This window comes from Microchirus variegatus, assembly GCF_963457635.1.
Source record: "Microchirus variegatus genome assembly, chromosome: 10".
NCBI lineage: Eukaryota > Metazoa > Chordata > Actinopteri > Pleuronectiformes > Soleidae > Microchirus > Microchirus variegatus.
Window position 1 is genome coordinate 26241815 of NC_139811.1, and position 21082 is coordinate 26262896.

The window sequence follows — 21082 nt, forward strand, 5'->3', positions numbered from 1 at the left end:
ATTACGGACAGTTTGTGTGACTTGTCATGCTTCTTTTTTTTTTACATAACTACGCTAGGGCAATACTGTGCTGAGGACGTGAATGAGTGTCTCATGCAGCCAAATGCTTGTCATAATGGTGGTACTTGCTTCAACACCATCGGTGGCCACACCTGTGTCTGCGTCAACGGCTGGACTGGAGACGACTGTAGCGAGAACATTGACGACTGTGCCATTGCCGTTTGCTTCAATGGTGCCACTTGCCACGACCGCGTAGCGTCCTTCTTCTGCGAGTGCCCCGTTGGAACGACTGGCAAGTTTGTTTTTGGCAAATTTACCCTCTTTGCTCTGTCTGATGAACGTTTCCATAACTGACATGTCTGCTCCCTCAACAGGTTTGCTGTGTCATCTTGATGACGCGTGTGTGAGTAACCCATGCAATGAGGGAGCAGTGTGTGACACCAACCCGCTCAACGGTCGTGCCATTTGCACCTGTCCTGCTGGTTTTGTAGGAGGCGCTTGCAATCAGGACATGGATGAATGTTCCATTGGTAAGTCAATGCTGGGATTATATGCTAATTAGGGCCCAAGTATCGAGTGGTGTGCTTTCTTTAGGGCTTGAACATTAAATGTTATAGTCATTTACCATGGGCTTTGCAAACTGGTTCAAGAGCACCCATTAAATCAGTTCCTGAAACACGTTTGTCCTTGTTGGGAAGTTCTGTAGGGTTATGTATCAGGTTCATGCAACCAAAAAGCCATATTCTGAATCCAACAGGACGTCAGCCATTTTGATTTTGGTTGTCATTTTTGGCGATTATGATGCCAGAAATTCACTCTTCCAAAAGGACAACATTTTTGTGCACACTGTGTCTAGATGACACTGTGGTAGATGAAATTCCCTATCCAAGTAACCACAGTATCCCAGATCTGATGCAGACAAGGAGCAAATTATACCTTCCAATTAAAGTTATTTTGTCGATAATGGTCAAAATCACTGGATCTAATATTGGAAAAAGTCAGATGCTAAATGTAAATGCTAAATATCATGGAGATGCTTCATGACGGGAGGCTGTAAGGAGCTGCTTCCACCATCATATGACCAGGACCTGGCACGTAATAAAAGCAAAACAACTATTTTGTTCAGGAAACGTTTTGAAGGTTGTGGTATTGGACATAAAAAGTGGTAGTGAACCATCCCGAGTTTCACAAACTGATCACCAGTCTTCTCACCGCAGGTGCCAACCCGTGTGAGCACTTTGGGAAATGTGTGAACACCGAGGGCTCCTTCCAGTGTCAGTGTGGTCGGGGATACACTGGTCCACGCTGCGAGATCGACATCAATGAGTGCTTGTCCATGCCCTGTCAGAATGACGCCACTTGCTTGGACCGCATCGGAGAGTTCACCTGTATCTGCATGCCAGGTAAACAGAACTGTTCTGTTCTATTAAGCAGGGCCTCGGTTTCGGCCTAATGTCAAACACATGATGGGACAGAGTAACAGTAAAACAACTGTAAGGACACAGGCTACATCAGTGCTTCTAAACCATCTTTGAAAATGGCCTTTCAGGCATGAAAGCATTGAGGTAGTGAAAACAGCACACCTGAAGCAGAAATAATCCTTTTTTAAACAAAAGCAGAGTCATGCAGATGTAGCAACAGGTCTTTTTCATGCACCAGATTTGTTTTGTGTCATAGTCACAATAAGCACATAATACACTCACTACTTTTCTGCAGAAAACTACATCCTGGTGTAAAAGAGAATAACATAGTGAAAACATTTCTGTGGGACCAATATAATAGAATATGTTGTTAGACTGCGACTGTGTATTCTGTTTAAACACAATAATCAAGAGTTTAAACCTGACCTTGTAAAGGAGCTTTATCTGCAATGCTTTTTGTAGTGACTGCCAGTGTAGACTGTTATGTAATACATTCTCATCAACATTTGGGCTATGGAGGCTCTTCTCACTCAATTCACTGTACGTCCAGACAGACAGACGGGGTATTAGCATGGACTAAGTGATGGTTTGGACACTGGATAACAAAAACAGAGTGAAACTCTCACGCACAGTCCTACATGCATCCTGGGGTTTTGGGAACTATACAAATTAGAGCTGGGAGTTTGGGTCTATAGGACTGGATGTGAGAGAGGGCGAGCAGTTAGGGGGAGGAGTGTGCTGTGAATACTAATGAGCAGTAGAGTGGTGGGAATGGAGCAGAACAATAGGGCCCCTCTGTGCTCCACTTTGCACCCCTCATACACACAGAGAGGGAAAGAGGCCTTTTCCCAGAGCTTCTCCCTCTCCCCTCCCTCCCCCACCCCCCTTCATTTCCAGAGACAGACCCTTCCTCCTCACCCTCCTCATCCTCAGCCAGCCCGGCAAAATCTCACACGAAGTGGCTGATTATTTCTGAGTCCACGCTAGCCTCTCCCCAGGGGCAGCACTCTGATCCACACTCTACTTAACCTCAATGACGAAGCCCTCCATAGTTTGCTAACAAAGAATGTTTAACATGAATCTGGTGAATGGGAAACTGACCGAGGGAGGAGTGATGCTCTGTGGACAGTAGAGTGTGGTGACTTCTGGTCAGTGGAGTGGGGACACAGATTGAGGATGCTCTAAGCATCTTATCCATCTCATAATGTGTATTTACATTAGCGCACACACACCTTTCTGGTTTGATGGTATGAGATATTGTCAGGTATCCTGATTAAAAACAGTGAACTGAGATAATTGTTTCCTGAGAGGAACTTGTCTATCTCACTAACATACAATCCTAGTGATTTATTTTGATGTGACACACGTAGGGATGAGCCAATATGATACTTGTATATACAATACTAGTATAAGTACTGGTCAAAATCACTGGATTGGATTAGAAGTAGAACGATGAATTGGTTAATCTGGCATATGTTTGCAATTTTTTCATAATTGGCCAATTATTTTTTATTAATGGGCCATTTATTACAAATTGTTTTTGTTTGCGGAAACTTGACATTGTTGATGACCTGTTTCATATATTTAATATTTAGATTTAGATTATTTCTATTGAAAATGCTGTATATAATTACACTTTATATATATGCCAAACAATCTGCACCACTTATCAGCTCTCGGCACTGACCCTTATGGAAAAACCCTTGTATCGGTCCACCTCTGGATTGGATATCGGAAAAAGAAAAAACATAATATTGTTAAATCAGTTGCTTCACAGTTTAAAAGATGATAAACAAGTAAAAATACATACATATGCATATATACATAAACATATACAGTATATCTTGTGTAATGCAAGGTAAAGTTATTTAATTTAGATTTTGCTGTCGTAATATTGTGAACCACAAATATTTTGGAATTTATTTCATGAATTTAATTTCTTTAAGCTTTAATTTGACACAATACAAGTTACAAAATATAACTTCTGTCCTTCAGGCTACATGGGGACTTACTGTGAGATCGACATTGATGACTGCGAGAGCAACCCCTGTGTGAACGACGGCGTATGTCGGGACATGGTCAACGGCTTCACTTGCACCTGCCAGCCAGGTAAAACCTTTCTCATATTTACTGTATATCTGCAGCCCAAGTTTAAATGTCCCCAGAAAGAACTAGAGGAGGGCTGGTCACCCTTGCTACTTTTGCCGTCTGGTGTGGTAGAGCCCAAAAAAAAGAAGGCAGGCCTATCGTCTTTCCTGAACAAAGAAACTATTGTGACTCCCCCTCCCCTCCTCTGTGGAATGTGGAAGGGACAGCAGACTCCCTCATCCTTCCCTGGATCTGCTGGTGCTGGTGGAGGTGGAGGTGGTGGTGGGGGAACAGCAGTCCTGCTAATGAGATTCTTTTCCAGGTCCGCAATTTACATCTGGGACAGACGTCCTCCCCCCTCCACCCCCCATCTAGCTATTGAGCCAGTGGAGCTGATGCAGGAAGAAGGGAGGAGGGAGGAGAAGGTGGAGGGGGGGTTCCCCAAAAGAGAAAACAATCCCACTGTCTCCTCTAAACTCACCCCTCACCCTCTTTATACCCCAAGCACCAACACACACAGACGGTCCTGACACTGTTAATCAACTGAGCGGTGTGTGCGACCAAAGCACCGATTCAGTCGTGTCTGGGCACCATGCCCACCGATTCCCAACCAGTTTCTTAAGCTTTCTAAACTGGTGCATTTGACACAATAATAATAATTATTATTGCTGATGATGATTAAACAGAGAATGCAATCCTCCGCCCAGGCCACTACCAACATTCACTCAAGAATCTTCACTTTTCTGACATTTATTGCAATAATTATCAGTATTGACTCAATTTGAACAATTTTTTTGGCGTTGGAGTTGGGCGGGTGCTGTGGTCATCTCAGTTCTGGTCCAAGTGCACAGATGACACTTCCTTAACCAGTCCAGACGCCCGGCCCCAGCCTTAGCCAGACGTCACTAACCGAGCCAAAGACCTCTGCCCTTGTAAAACGAGGTAGAGCTGCCCTCTGACCTGAGCACGGACCCTTCCTCTGGACCGTCTATCTGACCCTTCACCTATGTGTTTGCATGTCCCAGGCTTTACTGGCACCATGTGTCAGATCGACATCGACGAGTGCGCCAGCACACCCTGCCAGAACGGAGCCAAATGCTACGACCGGCCCAATGGATTCGAGTGCCGCTGCGCTGAAGGTAAGCACCGCTGGACCTGATGGCCTAATGTTAGAGACAGTACATTGCTCAGCATGTCTTCACAGGCAGACGGGCCGATGCACCTTAACCACTTGTTGAGCTGTGTTTCGTCTTTGTTAAGTGTTGTGGGATGGAGGGGGGGGGGGGGGGGGTTGGTCTCTGGACGTCTGTTGGTGATGCAGACTGACTTGAGGCCCCTAATCCCCCACTTTCCATCAGAGGCTGTCAGGATCATGGGGTCACTGAGGACTAGCAATTGCCAAGAAAGGATCCTTGGTCATCACTTCGACATCTGTTCATAAGTTAAATCCCCTCGCAACACCTCATGCACCATCATAACTCCCATTCCTTTACATCCTCATTTGAAAACAAGCCCGGATCCACAGATTTTGTTGGAGCAGAGTTTGACAGAGAGTGGACGCCATGTTCTCACATGTAATATTTAACATGTTTGTTTGGACCTGTGCCTACGGAGGAGGCTGCTTCATTGTTTCAGTGGCCAGCTGCTTGGTATTCGCTGTGTTTGCGGGCCCCTTGTGTTGAGTGAAGTGGCCCTGTTTGACGTGGCGCAGTCCATTGTTGCCTCCAGCACAGAGAACAAAAGCAGGACTGGGAGCCCTGTGTGTAGGGCCCTTCTTTACTGCTTTGCCCAGCTCAGCATCGGACACACACACACACAAACACACCAGCACTCACTCACTCACTTGTCTGACGCACAGACACAGTCGACATGGAAACCAAAGTGATCAGACCCCCACACTGTGGAGGCTTTATTGAGAAAAAAACCTCAAACATGAAGTTAAGAAAAAGACAAAGAATCTTTATCATCACATGTTGTTTCTTTACTGGATTCACTTGAATACATTCTAAGACATGTATATTTACATTTTAAGATAAATGTCTATGATATAACATAATAACACAGTCTAAAGTTTACTTTCTGACCACAAACTGACCACAAACTTTTTGTCCAATTTTTCTCTTCATTGGTACTGGTTTTATTTTAACACGTAAAAAATAATTGTACTTTTAAAAAAGAAAATCACTTTCATTATTGATTAATATGTCAATTAATTTCCATCAACCAATTAGTTGATCCATAAATTGTCAGAAAAGGCTAAAAATGTTGGTTGTTGTTGTTAGAAGATTGTTTGTTGCTTGTATTTGTTTTGTTAGTTGCTGTTTTGGGGCATTATTGTCTTAAATATCGGTATCTTGTCAGAAAAATTTTGATTCATTTAAAAAAGGCTTTCCACGCCCATGATTTGAGTGCTTGGGAAGCTTTTTCCATCTCTGTATTCACGGTATACCAGCGAACTGGTATTCATAAAGAAGGCAATTGCGCCCTCTGCAGTACAAAGTATGGAACATGCAGGGAAATTGTGTTGATGTCTCGCTGGATGGTTATTTATGATCTGTTTTCCAGTGCAAAAACAACAAGACTACAAACACACCTTACATTTTCCCCATCAACGTCACCAACACCATTCTCCATCTGTGCTTGATTTCCCTCTCAGGTTATGAAGGAACTCTCTGCGAGAGCAACATCAATAACTGTCAGCCTGACCCGTGTCACCATGGCACGTGCGTCGACGGCATCGCCAGCTACACCTGTAACTGCGATGCTGGCTACACGGGTTACCGCTGTGAGAACCAGCTCAACGAGTGCCACAGCAACCCTTGTCAGAACGGTGGCAAGTGTGTTGACCTGGTCAACAAGTACATCTGCCAGTGCCAGCACGGAACCTCAGGTAACACCACCAACAGTGCTCATGTCATGTTGAGCGCTACATCATGGAAACACCAGATCAGTATCAACCCTGGTCTTATCTGCCTCCTTGTCTGAAACCTTTTTAGCCTAAGAACAAGCTTTGTTCGGAGGTAAATCCTGACAGTCACTTTTTGCTGGAACAACTTTCTGCCGCTTTTGCGTGGCTCATTATTTTGCTGTGCTCAAGTGGATTTTGGGAACTTGTAAGAACTTGCACGCCTGACATCATAAATGTGATGAAGGAGTGTGCTCACATGTGCTTGTCACATTGACACAGTAAACAACCCCCTTTGAACACAGCCCATGTCCTCAAATGCAACTTATTGGGCCTGCTGCCAAAACAGAGGCCCGAAAAACTGAAACAAAACACTAGCCCTCTATTATACTGCGTATTGTATGTTCATTGTTAAGATTTTTTTCCTGGCATTTTTTGATCAAAAAATGGGAAATATAATTTGATATGTTCCCATTCTCTGTGTTAAGTGCATTTCTAAAGTTGAAATTCCTCAATCTAACACAGGCCCAAACTGCGAGACAAACTTCGATGACTGCGGCAGTAACCCGTGTGACTATGGCATCTGCAAGGACGGCATCAACCGCTACGACTGCGTGTGCAAACCGGGCTTCACCGGTAAGGTCGTGTGGAAACGGAAAAGCACAAAAGAAAAAGAGAAAATTGTGGCATTGATGGGCACATTTTTAATAACATTTACCATCTTCCTCTGCCAGGTCCTAAGTGCAATGTGGAGATAGATGAGTGTGCGTCCAGTCCCTGTAGGAATGGAGGCACGTGTGTGGATGAAGAGAATGGATTTCACTGCATGTGTCCTGAGGGCTTTAAGCCGCCGTACTGTTACTCCCAGGTGGACGAGTGTGGCAGCAGCCCGTGTGTCCATGGTGCGTGCAGGGATGACATCAACGGGTAAGAAAAAGTATTTGTCTGCCTCTTTCTATTCCTGCGTGTTTCAGCTTGTACCTCGCTTAATTGTTATTGCACTGTTGGACTGTGTCATCTCATTTGGCTCATCGGCTTTTCCGGTGTTTCCAGTTACCGCTGTGACTGTGAGCCGGGATGGGTGGGAAAGAACTGTGACCTGGACAGAAACGACTGTTTGCCGAGCCCCTGCCAGAACGCTGGCACCTGCATCGACCAGCTCAACGGATTCACCTGCAAGTGTCGCCAGGGCTTCAGAGGTGAGATGAGTGAGATAAACACTGTTAGAAGCCGTCAGTAGAGTACATAAACAGAGTGGGTTTGGGAGAAACATATGGTAAACCAATCAGAAAATAACTTTCCATTCCCTTTAGAATACAGGTGTGTTGGAAATGGTGGTTTGGTGAGCCAACTTGGTTCTTAAAAAGATAAAGGGATGTTGTACCCATGTTGGCTCCATCCTGTTTAGTGTCACTCAATGTTTTTTTTGTGTTACATGGGTTAAGGTTGACTGACAATGGTCAAGGTTGGGTTTGAACAAAAAAAACTGTGCCGGTTGGGTTCAATATGGGTTTTTTTTTTTACTTTGTAACTGATCCCAGTTCTACATTACTATTATTGAGTTTCTGGTTATCATTAGACTACATGCTTCTCATGGTGTTACTACCTGTTCACCACATGAGCATGGAGCAAGGACAAAGGTTTCCTGCATGGAAAGGTAAAAACAAGTGTTATGGTTGCAACTGTTGTTGTTTTGTTGTTGACAACTAAAGCTGGACAAACCCCCCCCAGAAACTTCTCTTTTCTGAAACTAGCAAAGAGCCAATTTATATCAGATACAAGTCAGATCTATCATGTCTTGTACACGTCTTCATGTCTTCTTTCGTCTCATTTCTCCCAACAGGTAATCTGTGCCAGGTGAACATTAACGAATGTACCTCCAGTCCCTGTCTGAACAAGGGCACGTGTGTGGACGGAGTGGCGAGTTTCACTTGTCTGTGTGAGCTCCCTTATAGTGGACCCACCTGTGCTGAGGTCCTCATGCCATGCTCCCCTAACCCGTGTGCCAACCACGCTGTCTGCACCCACACACCAGACTACATGGGATACCAGTGTAACTGCCAGCCAGGGTGGCAAGGTTAGCAAAAAAATAATAATTTTGCTGCATGTTCGTCTGTTGTGAGGAAGTCTGTTTGGAGACTTATAAGCTAAACATTTCTTTTGCATTTGCAGGTCAGCTGTGTAACGTAGATGTGAATGAGTGCATCTCCAACCCGTGCAAGAACCGTGGGACCTGCACGAACACAGTCGGCGGCTTTGTGTGCTCCTGCAGAGCTGGATATACTGGGCTCACCTGTGAAACAGACATCAATGATTGTGCTCCGAGTGAGTGGACACAAGTTTCTGTAAAGTCTGATTCATACGCTGATAGAAATGACAATTTTTGCACGGATAAAAGTGTTGTAGAATTTCCGTAGAATTTTCGTGTTGGACCGTAAATTATTCTTCCAGTTTCAGTTTAAGTAAGCTTGAAATTTCCTCCTCTAGATCTAACTCAGCAATTTCCTCATATCTATCCATCCAACAATCCAAATGGAGAAGCTGTCATTAGGTAGTCAGGATGATATAATGTTAGTAAAAGAAATGGATGGATGTGTGAGGACTGGACCTTTAGCCAAAGCATAACTTGAAAGTGCGACTTTTGAAACTGTCAACTGTCACATAAAACTCCAAGTCCCTGCGTGTTTACTGTGCTTGACCTCTTTTTTGACTCTATTCCAACAGATCCATGCCTAAATGGAGGTTCCTGCACCGATGGTATGAACACCTTCCACTGTAGTTGTCTGTCTGGCTTCACTGGACAGCGCTGTGCTCGGGAGATCAACGAGTGCCAGAGTAATCCTTGCAAAAATGGAGGCGCATGCACAGACTATGTGAACTCCTACACCTGCACGTGTAGGCCGGGCTTTACTGGCATTTACTGCGAAACCAACATCCCTGATTGTACTGAGAGGTAAATGTGTGCTCGACATACCTCTTGCATTTCTTATCCAAACAACGTCAAAGTTATCCCATAAGAAGACAGACAGAAGCTACAAGTGAATATGATGAGATTCAAATGTATTTCAAATTTGTGCCTTGTCTTTACAGCTCTTGCTTCAATGGAGGAACATGCACAGATAAAATCAACGGCTACTCCTGTAGTTGCCGCTCAGGCTTCACTGGATCACACTGTCAGTATGAGGTCAATGAGTGCGACTCCCAGCCCTGCCTCAACGGAGGCATCTGTCAGGATGCCCTGGAGTCCTTCCGCTGCTCCTGTCCTAAGGGCTACACCGGCAACCGCTGCCAGGTATGCACAGACTCAATGGCAGTTGAATGTTCTTAAGGCCATGACTTTGTTTTTAGATCAGTTAATAATGATCATTTCTTTTTGTCTACTCAGACACCAGTCGACTGGTGCAAACGCTCTTCTCCTTGCCAAAATGGAGGACGCTGTCGACAAAAGGACTTTTCCTTCCTCTGTGAATGCAGTAATGGCTGGTCTGGACGTTACTGTGACATCCCAAGGGTTTCCTGTGAGACAGCTGCTCGCCAGAGAGGTATTTTACATGTTCTGTGTCCTTACACCCACACATGTTCCACACATAATCATATTCCTTCTGAGCTGTTTGTGTTTTGTAAAGTCAATCCCCCCCTGAATCTGTCTCATCAGGACTCCAGACTGATGATCTGTGCCACCACGCTGGTCACTGTGTCAACACTGGGAACAGCCACTATTGTAAATGCCCCGCGGATTACACTGGGAGCTACTGCGAAAGCCAAGTGGACCACTGTGAGGATAAACCCTGCCGCAATGGCGCCACCTGCAGGGGTTATGTTGGAGGATACCAGTGTGATGTAAGTCCACAGCTTTGTCCGTGTTTTGACGTGTCAGTGTTCGTCAGCTTCCAGCAGATTCATTACTCACACAAGGCTTTGTCGCAGTTGTGGAGGTGACACTGTTGTCTTGTCGTTGCAGTGTATGCCAGGATATACAGGACAGAACTGCGAGATTGAGATAAATGAATGTCAGTCTCATCCGTGTCAGAATGGTGGCACCTGCATTGACCTGGTGGGGCACTACATTTGCTCTTGCCCTCCTGGCACACTGGGTACGCATACCATTTCTTTCTATGTTCTGCGAATGTAAACTGCAATTTTTACTGAACTGAAAACAGCTTGAGTGATAAAGTATTTATAATGGTGCATATAAATCCTCCTTTTTTTAAAGGTGTCCTCTGTGAGATCAACGAAGACGACTGCGCTCCAACTCTGAGGCTGCGCAGTGCTCCTCCTAAGTGCCTGAACAACGGCACCTGTGTGGACAGAGTGGGTGGATATCGCTGCAATTGTCCCCCAGGATTCACCGGCGAAAGATGCGAGGGAGACATAAACGAGTGTCTGTCTAACCCCTGCAGTCCATCTAACAGTCTTGACTGCATCCAGCTGCCCAATGACTACCAGTGTGTCTGCAAACCTGGCTTCACAGGTAAGAGGACCTCTCTATCTGCCATCTCTTTATGTAAAACACTCTGTCTTCTGGCTGTAGCACTCAGACACCAACGATGTGTTCCCTTTTCTTTTTGTAGGTCGCAGGTGTCAGAACAGGTTCAGTGCATGTGAGTCTCACCCATGCCAGAATGGAGGAGCCTGTTCTTTATCTAGCAGTTCTGCACTGGGATACACCTGCACATGTCAGCTTGTGAGTATACATCCACTTTAAAGCTGCAGTGGTGATTTTTGTTGTTGATGTTATTATTCTGCCTCTGTTGTGACTTATTAACCAAAAGCAGTGTTATTTGTATGACAACAGGCTCTGACGTAGGGAGCGTTTGTTTGTATACAGTGGCAGTGCAGGGGACTCTTTCATTTGTTTATTTTATTGTATGTGACTTGAAAGCTTACACTGCAATACATTGTCTCTACCTTTAGGGTTACACTGGGCCCAACTGTGAAAGGAGCATGTCGTGTCGGGAGCTGTCCTGCTACAATGGAGGAAGCTGTGCACTTACCACCAGGGGGGCTCGCTGCTCCTGCCCTCCAGGTTATGGCGGACCCCAGTGTCAGCACCGCACCAAGGACGGCTGCTCCGCGCAGCCCTGTCGGAATGGAGGGTTGTGCACCGAAGAGACCAGCTTCCCCTATTTCCACTGTCAGTGTCCGAGTGGCTGGATGGGTAAACGATGCGAGCGCGAGCAGGTCCTCAGATCTCCTGAACTCACGGCGGTCTCGTGTCCACGAGCAGACTGTCACGAAAAAGCCAACGATGGTGTTTGTGACCAGGAGTGCAACCTTTTCCCCTGTCGTTGGGACGGAGGAGACTGCTCTCTTGCGGCAAACCCCTGGGCGAACTGTGAAGACCCTCGCTGCTGGCGTGCCTTCAATAACAGCCAGTGTGATGAATCCTGCAACAATGCAGAGTGTCTGTTTGACAACTTTGAGTGCAGGATCAAGGACAAGGGCGAGAAAGTCTGCAAGTAAGTTTACTGCTAACATGATTCCACGGGTGTTTTCTGCACTGTTGAGAGGAAAAACTTGAGCTGATCTTTCTGTTTGTCCTGCAGTCCCATATATGAAACCTACTGTATCGACCACTATGCCAATGGACGATGTGACCAGGGCTGTAACTCTGAGGAATGTGGCTGGGATGGCTTGGACTGTGCAGAGAGTCTTCCCGAGGATCTTGCTGAGGGTGTTTTGGTTTTGGTGGTCCTACTGCCTCCAGAGGAACTGCTCCGCACCGGCAGAGCATTTTTGCAGAAATTAAGTGTCATCCTACGCACATCACTGCGCTTTAGGCTGGACGAGAACGGGGAAGCCATGATACGCCCCTTCACACGCAAAGAAGCACGCCTAAAGAGGGAGCTACAGCCTCAACATGAAATCATCGGGTCAGTCAAAAAACATTATAACCCAACTCTTTCTCTTGAATTTGCATTTCACTAAACATATGCCTCACTGCTTTCCCTGTAGCTCTAAAGTGTATTTGGAAATGGACAACCGTCTGTGCTCTCGGGACTCTGGGAAGTGTTTCCGTAAGGCGGAGGGTGCTGCAGAGTACCTGGGTGCGCTGTCAGCCGTGGATATGCTCCGCTTCCCTTATCCCCTGAAACAAGCTTATGGTGAGAACTGAAGCTAAAACGCAACACATGGCGTGTGCCATGAATGAGACACTTATATGTGATCACATGTTTTCTTTTCACTATAGTTGAGAAACCACATGATCCTAAAGGCATACCTCTGTGGATGATGCTGGTGGGACTCGCGTCCCTTTTCCTTTTAGTCATCCTTGTCATCGGCATGTTGATTGCCCGTAGAAAGAGGGAGCATAGCACCCTTTGGTTCCCCGAGGGCTTCTTCCCCAAAAAGGAATCCAGCAGCAACAAGAACCGCAGAGAACCTGTTGGCCAGGATGCTTTGGGAATGAAGTGAGTTACTATGTGGTCACTACTCATTACAGATCATTTGGATTTAAATTGCTTTAGTAGTGCAAGGTTGCATGGAATTGAATTTGTATTTCCCTTGGGCTAACTTCATTCATCTGCAAACAGACACATGCCAAAAACTGTGGAGGAATCTCTCCTCGGAGATCACAGTGACCAGTGGATGGACTCGGACTGCCCAGAAGCAAAGAGGCTTAAGGTCAGTATCACAGTACAGTAGACAAGATCTTTATGGCATTATTGATCAATAAGTTAATTAAGTCAGCTGAGAGAAGGAATGAAACCTCAAGTTTCCGTTTATAGCCTTTGCAAAATCTTTTGACCAATTACAGTGCAGTTCTGAGAGAGAATTACTCTATTACTATCAGTTGTTCTAATACTACTGCTCTGCATAGATTTCCCATTGTTGCCTGTTTATTTCCAGCATTGGAAGAAAAAAAACACATTAAATCCATCAACTGTACATATGCAAGCACAATAATGTTCATGTGAATTTTACAATAACATACAGTAATGAAAGGGACTTTATTTTTTGTTTGTCCATGCAGGTTGAGGAGCCGAGTATGCTCTCAGACAGTGAGGACGCAGTGGACAGCAGACAGTGGACACAGCATCACCTTGCTGCTGCAGATATCCGTGTGCCTCCCACCATGGCCCTCACTCCACCTCAGGGAGAGTTTGAAAGCGGCTGTATGGACGTTAACGTCAGAGGCCCAGGTTGGTAACGTGATCGCGGTTTTATATTGACTGAACCTGACCCGATCATGAGAGACATTGTTTTTTGTTGGAGCCTGACACAGTTGTTTTTATGTCCAGGTGGAAGCAACTAGTCACACAACTTAGGAGTTATCACTTGCACTGAAGGAGTTCAATACAATTTCTCCATTAACGACCACCAGTTCCTCTTAATTTACTCTCATTGAACTGTAACCACTGAGAACATAAACCAACCATAACATTCCACCTTGGATGGCTTCAGTATCCTGTGTTGCATTCAATTCCCTGTCTTAAACAGTAAACCCCAGTTCTAAACAGAAACACTAGCTCAATTATTGATCAGATTCTGTTTATTATAACTCATTTTGCACAAAATAGTCTACGTCCCTATTTTAGTCTGTTTATATAAAAAAAACTTGAACTTACCATGTCAACCATGACCATGCTCTGACCCACGTCTGTTTTGCCGTCTCCTTCCAGATGGTTTCACGCCCCTGATGCTGGCGTCTTTCTGCGGCGGTGGATTAGAGGCTGAGATAGCAGAAGAGGAGGAGAGCGAGGAGTGCTCAGCCAACATAATTTCTGACCTGATCTACCAGGGCGCATCCCTCGCTGCCCAAACAGACCGCACTGGGGAGACGGCGCTCCACCTGGCTGCCCGTTATGCTCGCGCAGACGCCGCCAAGAGGTTGCTGGATGCCGGGGCGGACGCCAACGCTCAGGACAACACAGGACGTACCCCGCTCCATGCTGCAGTGGCTGCAGATGCTCAGGGTGTCTTCCAGGTAAATAAACCAACCATTTTGTTTAATCGTCACATCAGATAGATGGATTATATAACTTTAATTCGCAATGTTGACGCTGATTTTAAACCTTCCTCCTCAGATACTTATACGGAACCGAGCCACGGATCTCGACTCCCGTATGTACGACGGCTCCTCCGCACTGATCCTGGCTGCACGGCTGGCAGTAGAGGGCATGGTCGAGGAACTCATCACTTGTCATGCTGATGTCAACGCAGTTGATGAATTGGGTAAGTGTGAACCGAAGCAAATGTTCTGATGCAGGTTTTTCCTGCACGGTGAAAAGATTTGTTTACCCATTGTTGTGTTACCTGCTGTAGGTAAATCTGCTTTACATTGGGCTGCGGCGGTGAACAATGTGGATGCCACTGTTGCCCTGCTGAAGAATGGTGCAAACAAAGATATGCAAGATCTCAAGGTATGACGCCCACACACTGAAACCACACTTTAAGCTTTGCCTTAAAGACATAATATGTAATATTTTTGTATTAAAGTATCTAAAGACAACGAGAGTAATGTTCAATATTGTGAGTTGTGTGCTCACCACCCAACACTTACTGTTTCTATTCAAGGTTTTGGATTTATTTGCTTTTTATTAATGACGTCATCTGCTATAACGGGTCAAACTTATTATGAAATGTGGCCAAGCTCCTGCTGTAAAACACAAGTGAACCAAACTGAGTGGCACAATTGACCCCTAGTGGCAGAAATACAGAAAATATTTTCACTGAGGAGGCTGGATTGGATACAACATTTTCGCGACAGTTGCGCTCATTTGAATATTAAGCTAGAAGTTGATGAAGGATGCCAAGCAATAGGCAAAGTTTTTATAGCGAGACCTGAAACTTGTATTCAGTTCCTGTCGTGACAAAATGTTGGCAGAATTATTGCAAAAATCTACCAAAACCATGCTCTGATTTTGTGATTGGTCTGTCCTCAGCAGGATCTGACTAGAAAACACTCAATTAAAAGTCAGAAAATAAAAGGAGAGAATCTGCACGTTTGGTATGATGCGTTAACATAGATTGAAGTTGTATGTCTCAAGACCGGTCTTACGTGGTCTTAGTATTGTCTTGGTCTCGGTTTAGGAAGTCTAACTTCAAGGCAATAGTCACAGGAAGAGTTGATAATTTAAAAATACTTAACTATCCTAAAAACGTGGGATAATCTCCAACAATTACCATTGCAAAAATCTAAAATCTCAATATTTAACAAAGGAGTCTGGTGTATTTAGCGACAGCACTGTTGATCGCAAACGGCAACCCGCATCACAAACCCTGTGTCAGTTTCGCTAAAAATGCAGATTTAAGTTGAACATTTAGTCATTTGGACGTAGCCTAACACGTGGCCTCTGTTCTTCTTCTCCTCAGGAGGAGACCCCTCTGTTCCTCGCAGCTCGAGAAGGCAGCTGTGAGGCGGTGAAAGTTCTGCTCGTTCACTTTGCCAACCGCGAGATCACAGACCACATGGACAGGTTGCCGAGAGACATTGCTCAGGAGCGCATGCACCACGACATTGTGCAGCTTCTTGACGAGTACAACACAGTAAGGAGTCCCCAGAGCCACGGACACCATCTCACTGGAGGACACACCCTGTCTCCTTTGATGTGTCCTCCTAGTGCCTTCCTGCCCAGTCTGAAGAACACCCCACAGGGCAAGAAGAATCGTCGGCCTGGTGCCAAAAGTTCAGCCATGGGTGGTCAACATGCTGCCAGTCTGAAGGAGTCAGTCAAGGCCCGCAACAAAAAGCTGACCCTAGACATGCAGAGCGCCTTACTAGAGAGCTCAGTCACCCTGTCCCCAGTTGACTCACTGGACTCTCCCCACGGGGGAACTAGCAACGCTGGCTACATCACCAACCCCACTTCTCCTGTGGCCATGCAGTCGCCGGGGCTATACCACTCATCCATGTCTGTTCCAACCACCCCGATGGTCCACAGCAGCATGATGGAGGGAGGCAGACCATTCGCTGTGTCTCTGGCTCAGCTGAGCGACCTGGGAGCTGGAGGCATGTCCCTGCAGGGACGCGTCTCCATGGCATCTGACGTCAACCACGGCTATGTGTTGAGCTCAGGCCAGATGGGGCTGAACATGGGCTTGGTCAGTCCTGTCAGTGTCCCCTTCGACTGGCACAGCCGCTCCCAGTGTGGTCAGCAGGTGGTGAATCTGGTGCACAGTAGCCAGGCAGGCATGCACCCGCAGAGCCCGGCTATGCAGCAGCAGAACATGCTGATGCACCAACAGATCTTCCGTAATCAGATGCTGCAGCCGACGCCCGTTACCTCCACGCCCACCATCAGCCCGGTCAAGCTGCCCTCCATCGCTGAGCAGCAGCTCATCAACCATGCCATCACCAGCCAGCAGAGCATGAGCGCCTCCACTCCGCCGACGCCACAGACCTCACAACCTCCTCCATCTTTCTTCCAGCAGCAGCAGCAGCAAATGCCTCCTTCTCAGCCGCAGCCTCCTGCTCAGCCGCCACAGGCAGCCACACCAGCCACCCAGCATGCTCAGGCTCTGCCCCCGCAGGCCAGCAGCAGCACTGCAGGAACCGAGGATTACCCGACCCCTCCCTCTCAGCACAGCTACTCCTCATCCACGCTAGACGCCACGCCCAAGCGTTACCTCCGTTTGCCCAGCGAGCACCCCTATCTGACGCCCTCCCCAGAGTCTCCAGAGCCCTGGTCAAGCCCATCTCCTCACTGCGTCTCCGACTGGTCAGATTCTACTCCCAGCCCGGCAGTTGCTGGCCCTGCCCAGACCCAAATTACTCAAATCCCGGAGTCCAATGGAAAGATGCAGGTGTTTGCATGAAGGCCTCTGCTTGAAAAGGGACCTGAGGTGAAAAATTTAAGAAAAAAAATAGCGGACTGGCTCTCGGGCCTGTCTGTGTTTATATGCGTCAGCCTGTTTCCAAGATTTTCATTGGATTTGGACTGACTGTGTTCACTCTGAGGACTGTCTGCTTGTGATTTTTGCAGAGGAAAACGTAACAGTAAAGGGAAAATGTGTGTTGTCTGAGGAAAACAGCAGACAATTTAATGAAGTAATTCTGTCACAGATGGACTTGTTTTTTATTATTAAAAAAAAAAAAAGTATATGAAGAAAACCAAGTCTTTCATTTCAAAGACTTAGGGATGCTCTCCTGAAAACTAACATTTTTAAAAAAGTAGATAAGAGAAAAAAAAAGTAAAATGTTGAAGGGAATTCATTTATTTTTTTATTTATTGTTTTTATCTTTCTAAACAGATTTTCCTTTTTTTTTTTAGTTCTTTTTTTTGTCACCCTCTTTATGTCCCAGCTTCTCAAAAACCATCTTACATTTGTAAGGTTCATAATTTAGAGCAAAAAACGAACACTCACCTCTCGACTTATATTTATTCAGGCCTACAACAGCTGGTAAACTGGTTCTAGCAAACATATATTGAGAGTTGCTCAGCAGTAGTGATGTGTTTCAATAAATTGTGGTGTTTGATTATTTTTCCGTATGAGTATTATATGAGTAAGAATGTAGATGAGTGTCTCTGAAGCACTTCCAGTCAACAGCTTCGTAGGGCGAGTGTCAGTAAAACTCCAACTACAGAGGATATTTATAACAAATGGGCAGCTTTTGTTTTGGGTTTTTTTGTGATTTGACTTCATGGCCTTTGAAAATAGGTGAGCAGAGTTAAACATATTCTGGGTTAATGCTTCTGTTTTCATCTGTAGTGTCTCACAGACTCTTACCTCTCGTTTTACCACCACCTCTTCAGTTTTTAAGCTTCTCTTTATTCACTTTAAACAAACAGTTTGCCTAAAAATACAAATCAGCCTCTTGCTGCCCTTCTTTGCTAATGTATTATTGTTTTTTTTTTTGTTTTATACTTTGTATATTTGTAGAAATCTGTTTTGTTTTGTTGGTTGTTTTTTTTATTATTATTGTGTACATCACCTCAGATGTACTGAGCTATGCTTATCAGCTGCTATTTTATACCACTGTTCCCTTGCAAACATTCCTAGATTTTGCCCGTCCTGTTGAGTTTGGATGCTCCGCATTTACAGAAGATGCACAGGCGGAAGTTTATGGGATAATTCAGGCTATTTTTTTCAAAGTCTGGTTGTGTGAGATACTGAGAAAGCAGCCTGAGACACAGACATTCGCTCTCACAAAAAGAAAATGCAAAAACACATTTTAGCCACATAAAAAAATCCTCACCTTATCTAATCTATGCCTACTTGATAATTTAAGAACATGTTGCTAATTTAATTCACATTTAGGCAGCCTTTTCTCACTAGTAACTGAAGATTGCTCACTTTGAAAATTGCTTCTGCACCAAACTCCATAGAAGTGTGATTTTGTGGCTTTAGTGTTCAAATGCCTTCATTTGCATTCACCAAATAGAAACAAACTTGACAAACAAGGCAGCAGTAGACCAGCAGCTTCTGTAATTCAGTGAGAAAAGTGACACTTTTCTCTATGGGTTTGGTGCAGTGGAGCGAGAAGTTTGCAAACCTCGGTTTTTAGTTGGTAATGACTGTTTAATAGTGAAATACAGCTGCAAACATATTCTCAAGATATCATAGACTGAGGCAGGTGTAGGTTTTATGAGGTGAAACTTTAGTGTTTTTCCTTGTTTCATGTTTTCAAGGCGGGTGACCATGCCTGCTCATGCTGGTTCTTGTGTTAGTGGGGCCAGCAGGGGGCAGCAGCGGCTACAGTTACTATGTGACGGTACCTCATACAACCACACAAAGACAAAACTTCTGAATTATCACTTTAAATTAGCTGAGGTCACATCATGTCCCTCGCTGGACTAAATGAAAACATTCCGGGACTAAGGAGCCAATGTTCTCAGCCTCGTCTTGTGGTGGAGAGGTGGTCAGGTGGTCAGGTGATAGGCGTGGGGTGTGTGGCCACTGGGCTGTGACTGCTTGTGCCCTGTCACTCCTCAGGGAGGCGTTTTATGGCATGCAGTGGGAATCTCAATGTTCCCGCTGCATCTACAGTAGCTTCCAGTCCAGAGGTCGTGTGGAGTTGCATCTTAAGATGATTGTTAGATGAGACGCTACTATGTAGTGCAGCAACCTTTAACTTTCTTCTTTTTTTTAAATGACAAAATTCTGAGATGAAACTCCCATTTGTCCAACTAACACTGTGTGTGTTTTCTGACCAACTCTTTATCCCGACAACCTGAGTGAGTGTGTAGGATTTCCTTTACATGGTACCGACATTTGAGGATAAAGTCAGTTTTATAATAGTAGAATTTCAAGCACATAACCTTTTAATACATTTTTTTTTACTCAAACAACCACTTTTAGTTACTCCTTTTGTGGTGCTCTAATCTTTTATTTTATTCTTCATCCTGACCATAGACGCTGCCACTGTTCTGTCAGAACTGAGGAACTTGTCATTCACAGTCCACTTCCAGAAAAATGATTTTATATACACAGTATATATGTATAAATATACATATATGTATGTATATATATATATATATATATATATATATAAATATATATATATATATATATATAAATATATATATATATATATATATATATATATATATATATATATATATATATATACATAAGGTCTTTTTTTTTTCAGGTCGCACTAATGGTGTATTTCCTCCGGTTCTACTCGCTTCGCCTCGGCACGGCACGGTTAAGATGCCTTTCCACTAGCATAGTACCTGTTACCAGGTACTTTTCTTTAGTAAGTATCAACATAAAGAGTGCTGAGCCGTGCCATGCCGAGGCGAGCCGGGACTACTCATGGAAATGTGCCATAAGTGTCTTTGAGCATTTCAACTTCCCAACGTCTATTTGTACATTTGCTGTGGGTAGATCTTTGCTTGAGAAGTCTTAAGATTTGTTGTGTACTAAAAGGGGCAAAAATAAAAAATGTACTTCATTTAGCATTATTTGAAGCGGAGGCTGTGACTGATGTTTTATTGGTCTTGTTTTTATTAGAACAGTCATAGATTTTATTTTCTATCATTATTAATTTCAATACTTGTTTAAAAGTAGTTTTAAAGAAAATAAATCATTGTACATAAAACTTTTGTTTTCCACAGTTTTTTTTTTCTTTCTACAGTCAAAAGTTGTAAAATAAATTACTTATAATAAAAACTGTAGGGAACTACAATCTGTGTCCTCTTTACTGAACTGTACCGATCCAGAAGGAAGTTGTTGTGCCGGGTATTGCACACTCACTCACATACTTGCAGGAGGTGCAATGTTTGTTAAAGCCAGAATGTTTGTCAAAATCATCATCATTTAACTTTTTTATTATTATTGTTGTCTTGATCGATACCATGATGTCTTATTCTACAGACCTAAGCCTAACTCTAACCCTAGCCCCTTTGCCGTAACCTTAACCATCACAACTAACCCTTACTGTAAACCAGGGGTTCTCAAAGTTTTGATACCGGAGGGCCAATTTAGGAACCCAACATTGGACTGAGGGCCACCAAAGGTAATTACCCAGTATTTTGGCCATTGTTCTTACCTTCTAATTATAGGTTAATACCAAGTAACACATTTCTGTTACCATATATTTACTGGGTAAATAGCTAGTAATTGGGGGCTGTAGCTACCTGCTTATTACCAGCTTATAACACAATAATACACTAAAATTCACCATATAGAAACCAGGTAAATACCCAGTATTTTTGTTTACACTTATTGGTCTGTATCCAGTAATGTCCAATAAACATTTAACAAGCTTAGTACCTTTTGG

The 21082-nt window shown here is 44.5% G+C and overlaps 1 protein-coding gene across 1 annotated transcript in view; it reads left to right on the forward strand.

The window, feature by feature from the left end:
* notch3 (notch receptor 3) overlaps positions 1-17855 on the forward strand; it is a gene marked incomplete at its 5' end in the record, with an annotated part of 31333 nt that extends 13478 nt beyond the window's left edge. The window contains 28 exons of the mRNA XM_083897011.1: positions 59-292; positions 375-530; positions 1218-1403; positions 3417-3530; positions 4535-4648; positions 6166-6399; positions 6940-7050; positions 7149-7341; positions 7468-7613; positions 8258-8491; positions 8587-8739; positions 9139-9367; positions 9505-9706; positions 9800-9956; positions 10070-10254; positions 10376-10508; positions 10628-10885; positions 10986-11098; positions 11329-11873; positions 11961-12287; positions 12370-12518; positions 12605-12824; positions 12948-13038; positions 13388-13556; positions 14037-14341; positions 14442-14589; positions 14680-14777; positions 15730-17855. Coding sequence (XP_083753137.1) covers positions 59-292; positions 375-530; positions 1218-1403; positions 3417-3530; positions 4535-4648; positions 6166-6399; positions 6940-7050; positions 7149-7341; positions 7468-7613; positions 8258-8491; positions 8587-8739; positions 9139-9367; positions 9505-9706; positions 9800-9956; positions 10070-10254; positions 10376-10508; positions 10628-10885; positions 10986-11098; positions 11329-11873; positions 11961-12287; positions 12370-12518; positions 12605-12824; positions 12948-13038; positions 13388-13556; positions 14037-14341; positions 14442-14589; positions 14680-14777; positions 15730-17172 — 6647 coding nt within the window. The 3' untranslated portion in view covers positions 17173-17855. The remainder of the gene's footprint in view (positions 1-58; positions 293-374; positions 531-1217; positions 1404-3416; positions 3531-4534; positions 4649-6165; positions 6400-6939; positions 7051-7148; positions 7342-7467; positions 7614-8257; positions 8492-8586; positions 8740-9138; positions 9368-9504; positions 9707-9799; positions 9957-10069; positions 10255-10375; positions 10509-10627; positions 10886-10985; positions 11099-11328; positions 11874-11960; positions 12288-12369; positions 12519-12604; positions 12825-12947; positions 13039-13387; positions 13557-14036; positions 14342-14441; positions 14590-14679; positions 14778-15729) is intronic.
* Positions 17856-21082: the final 3227 nt, after the last annotated feature.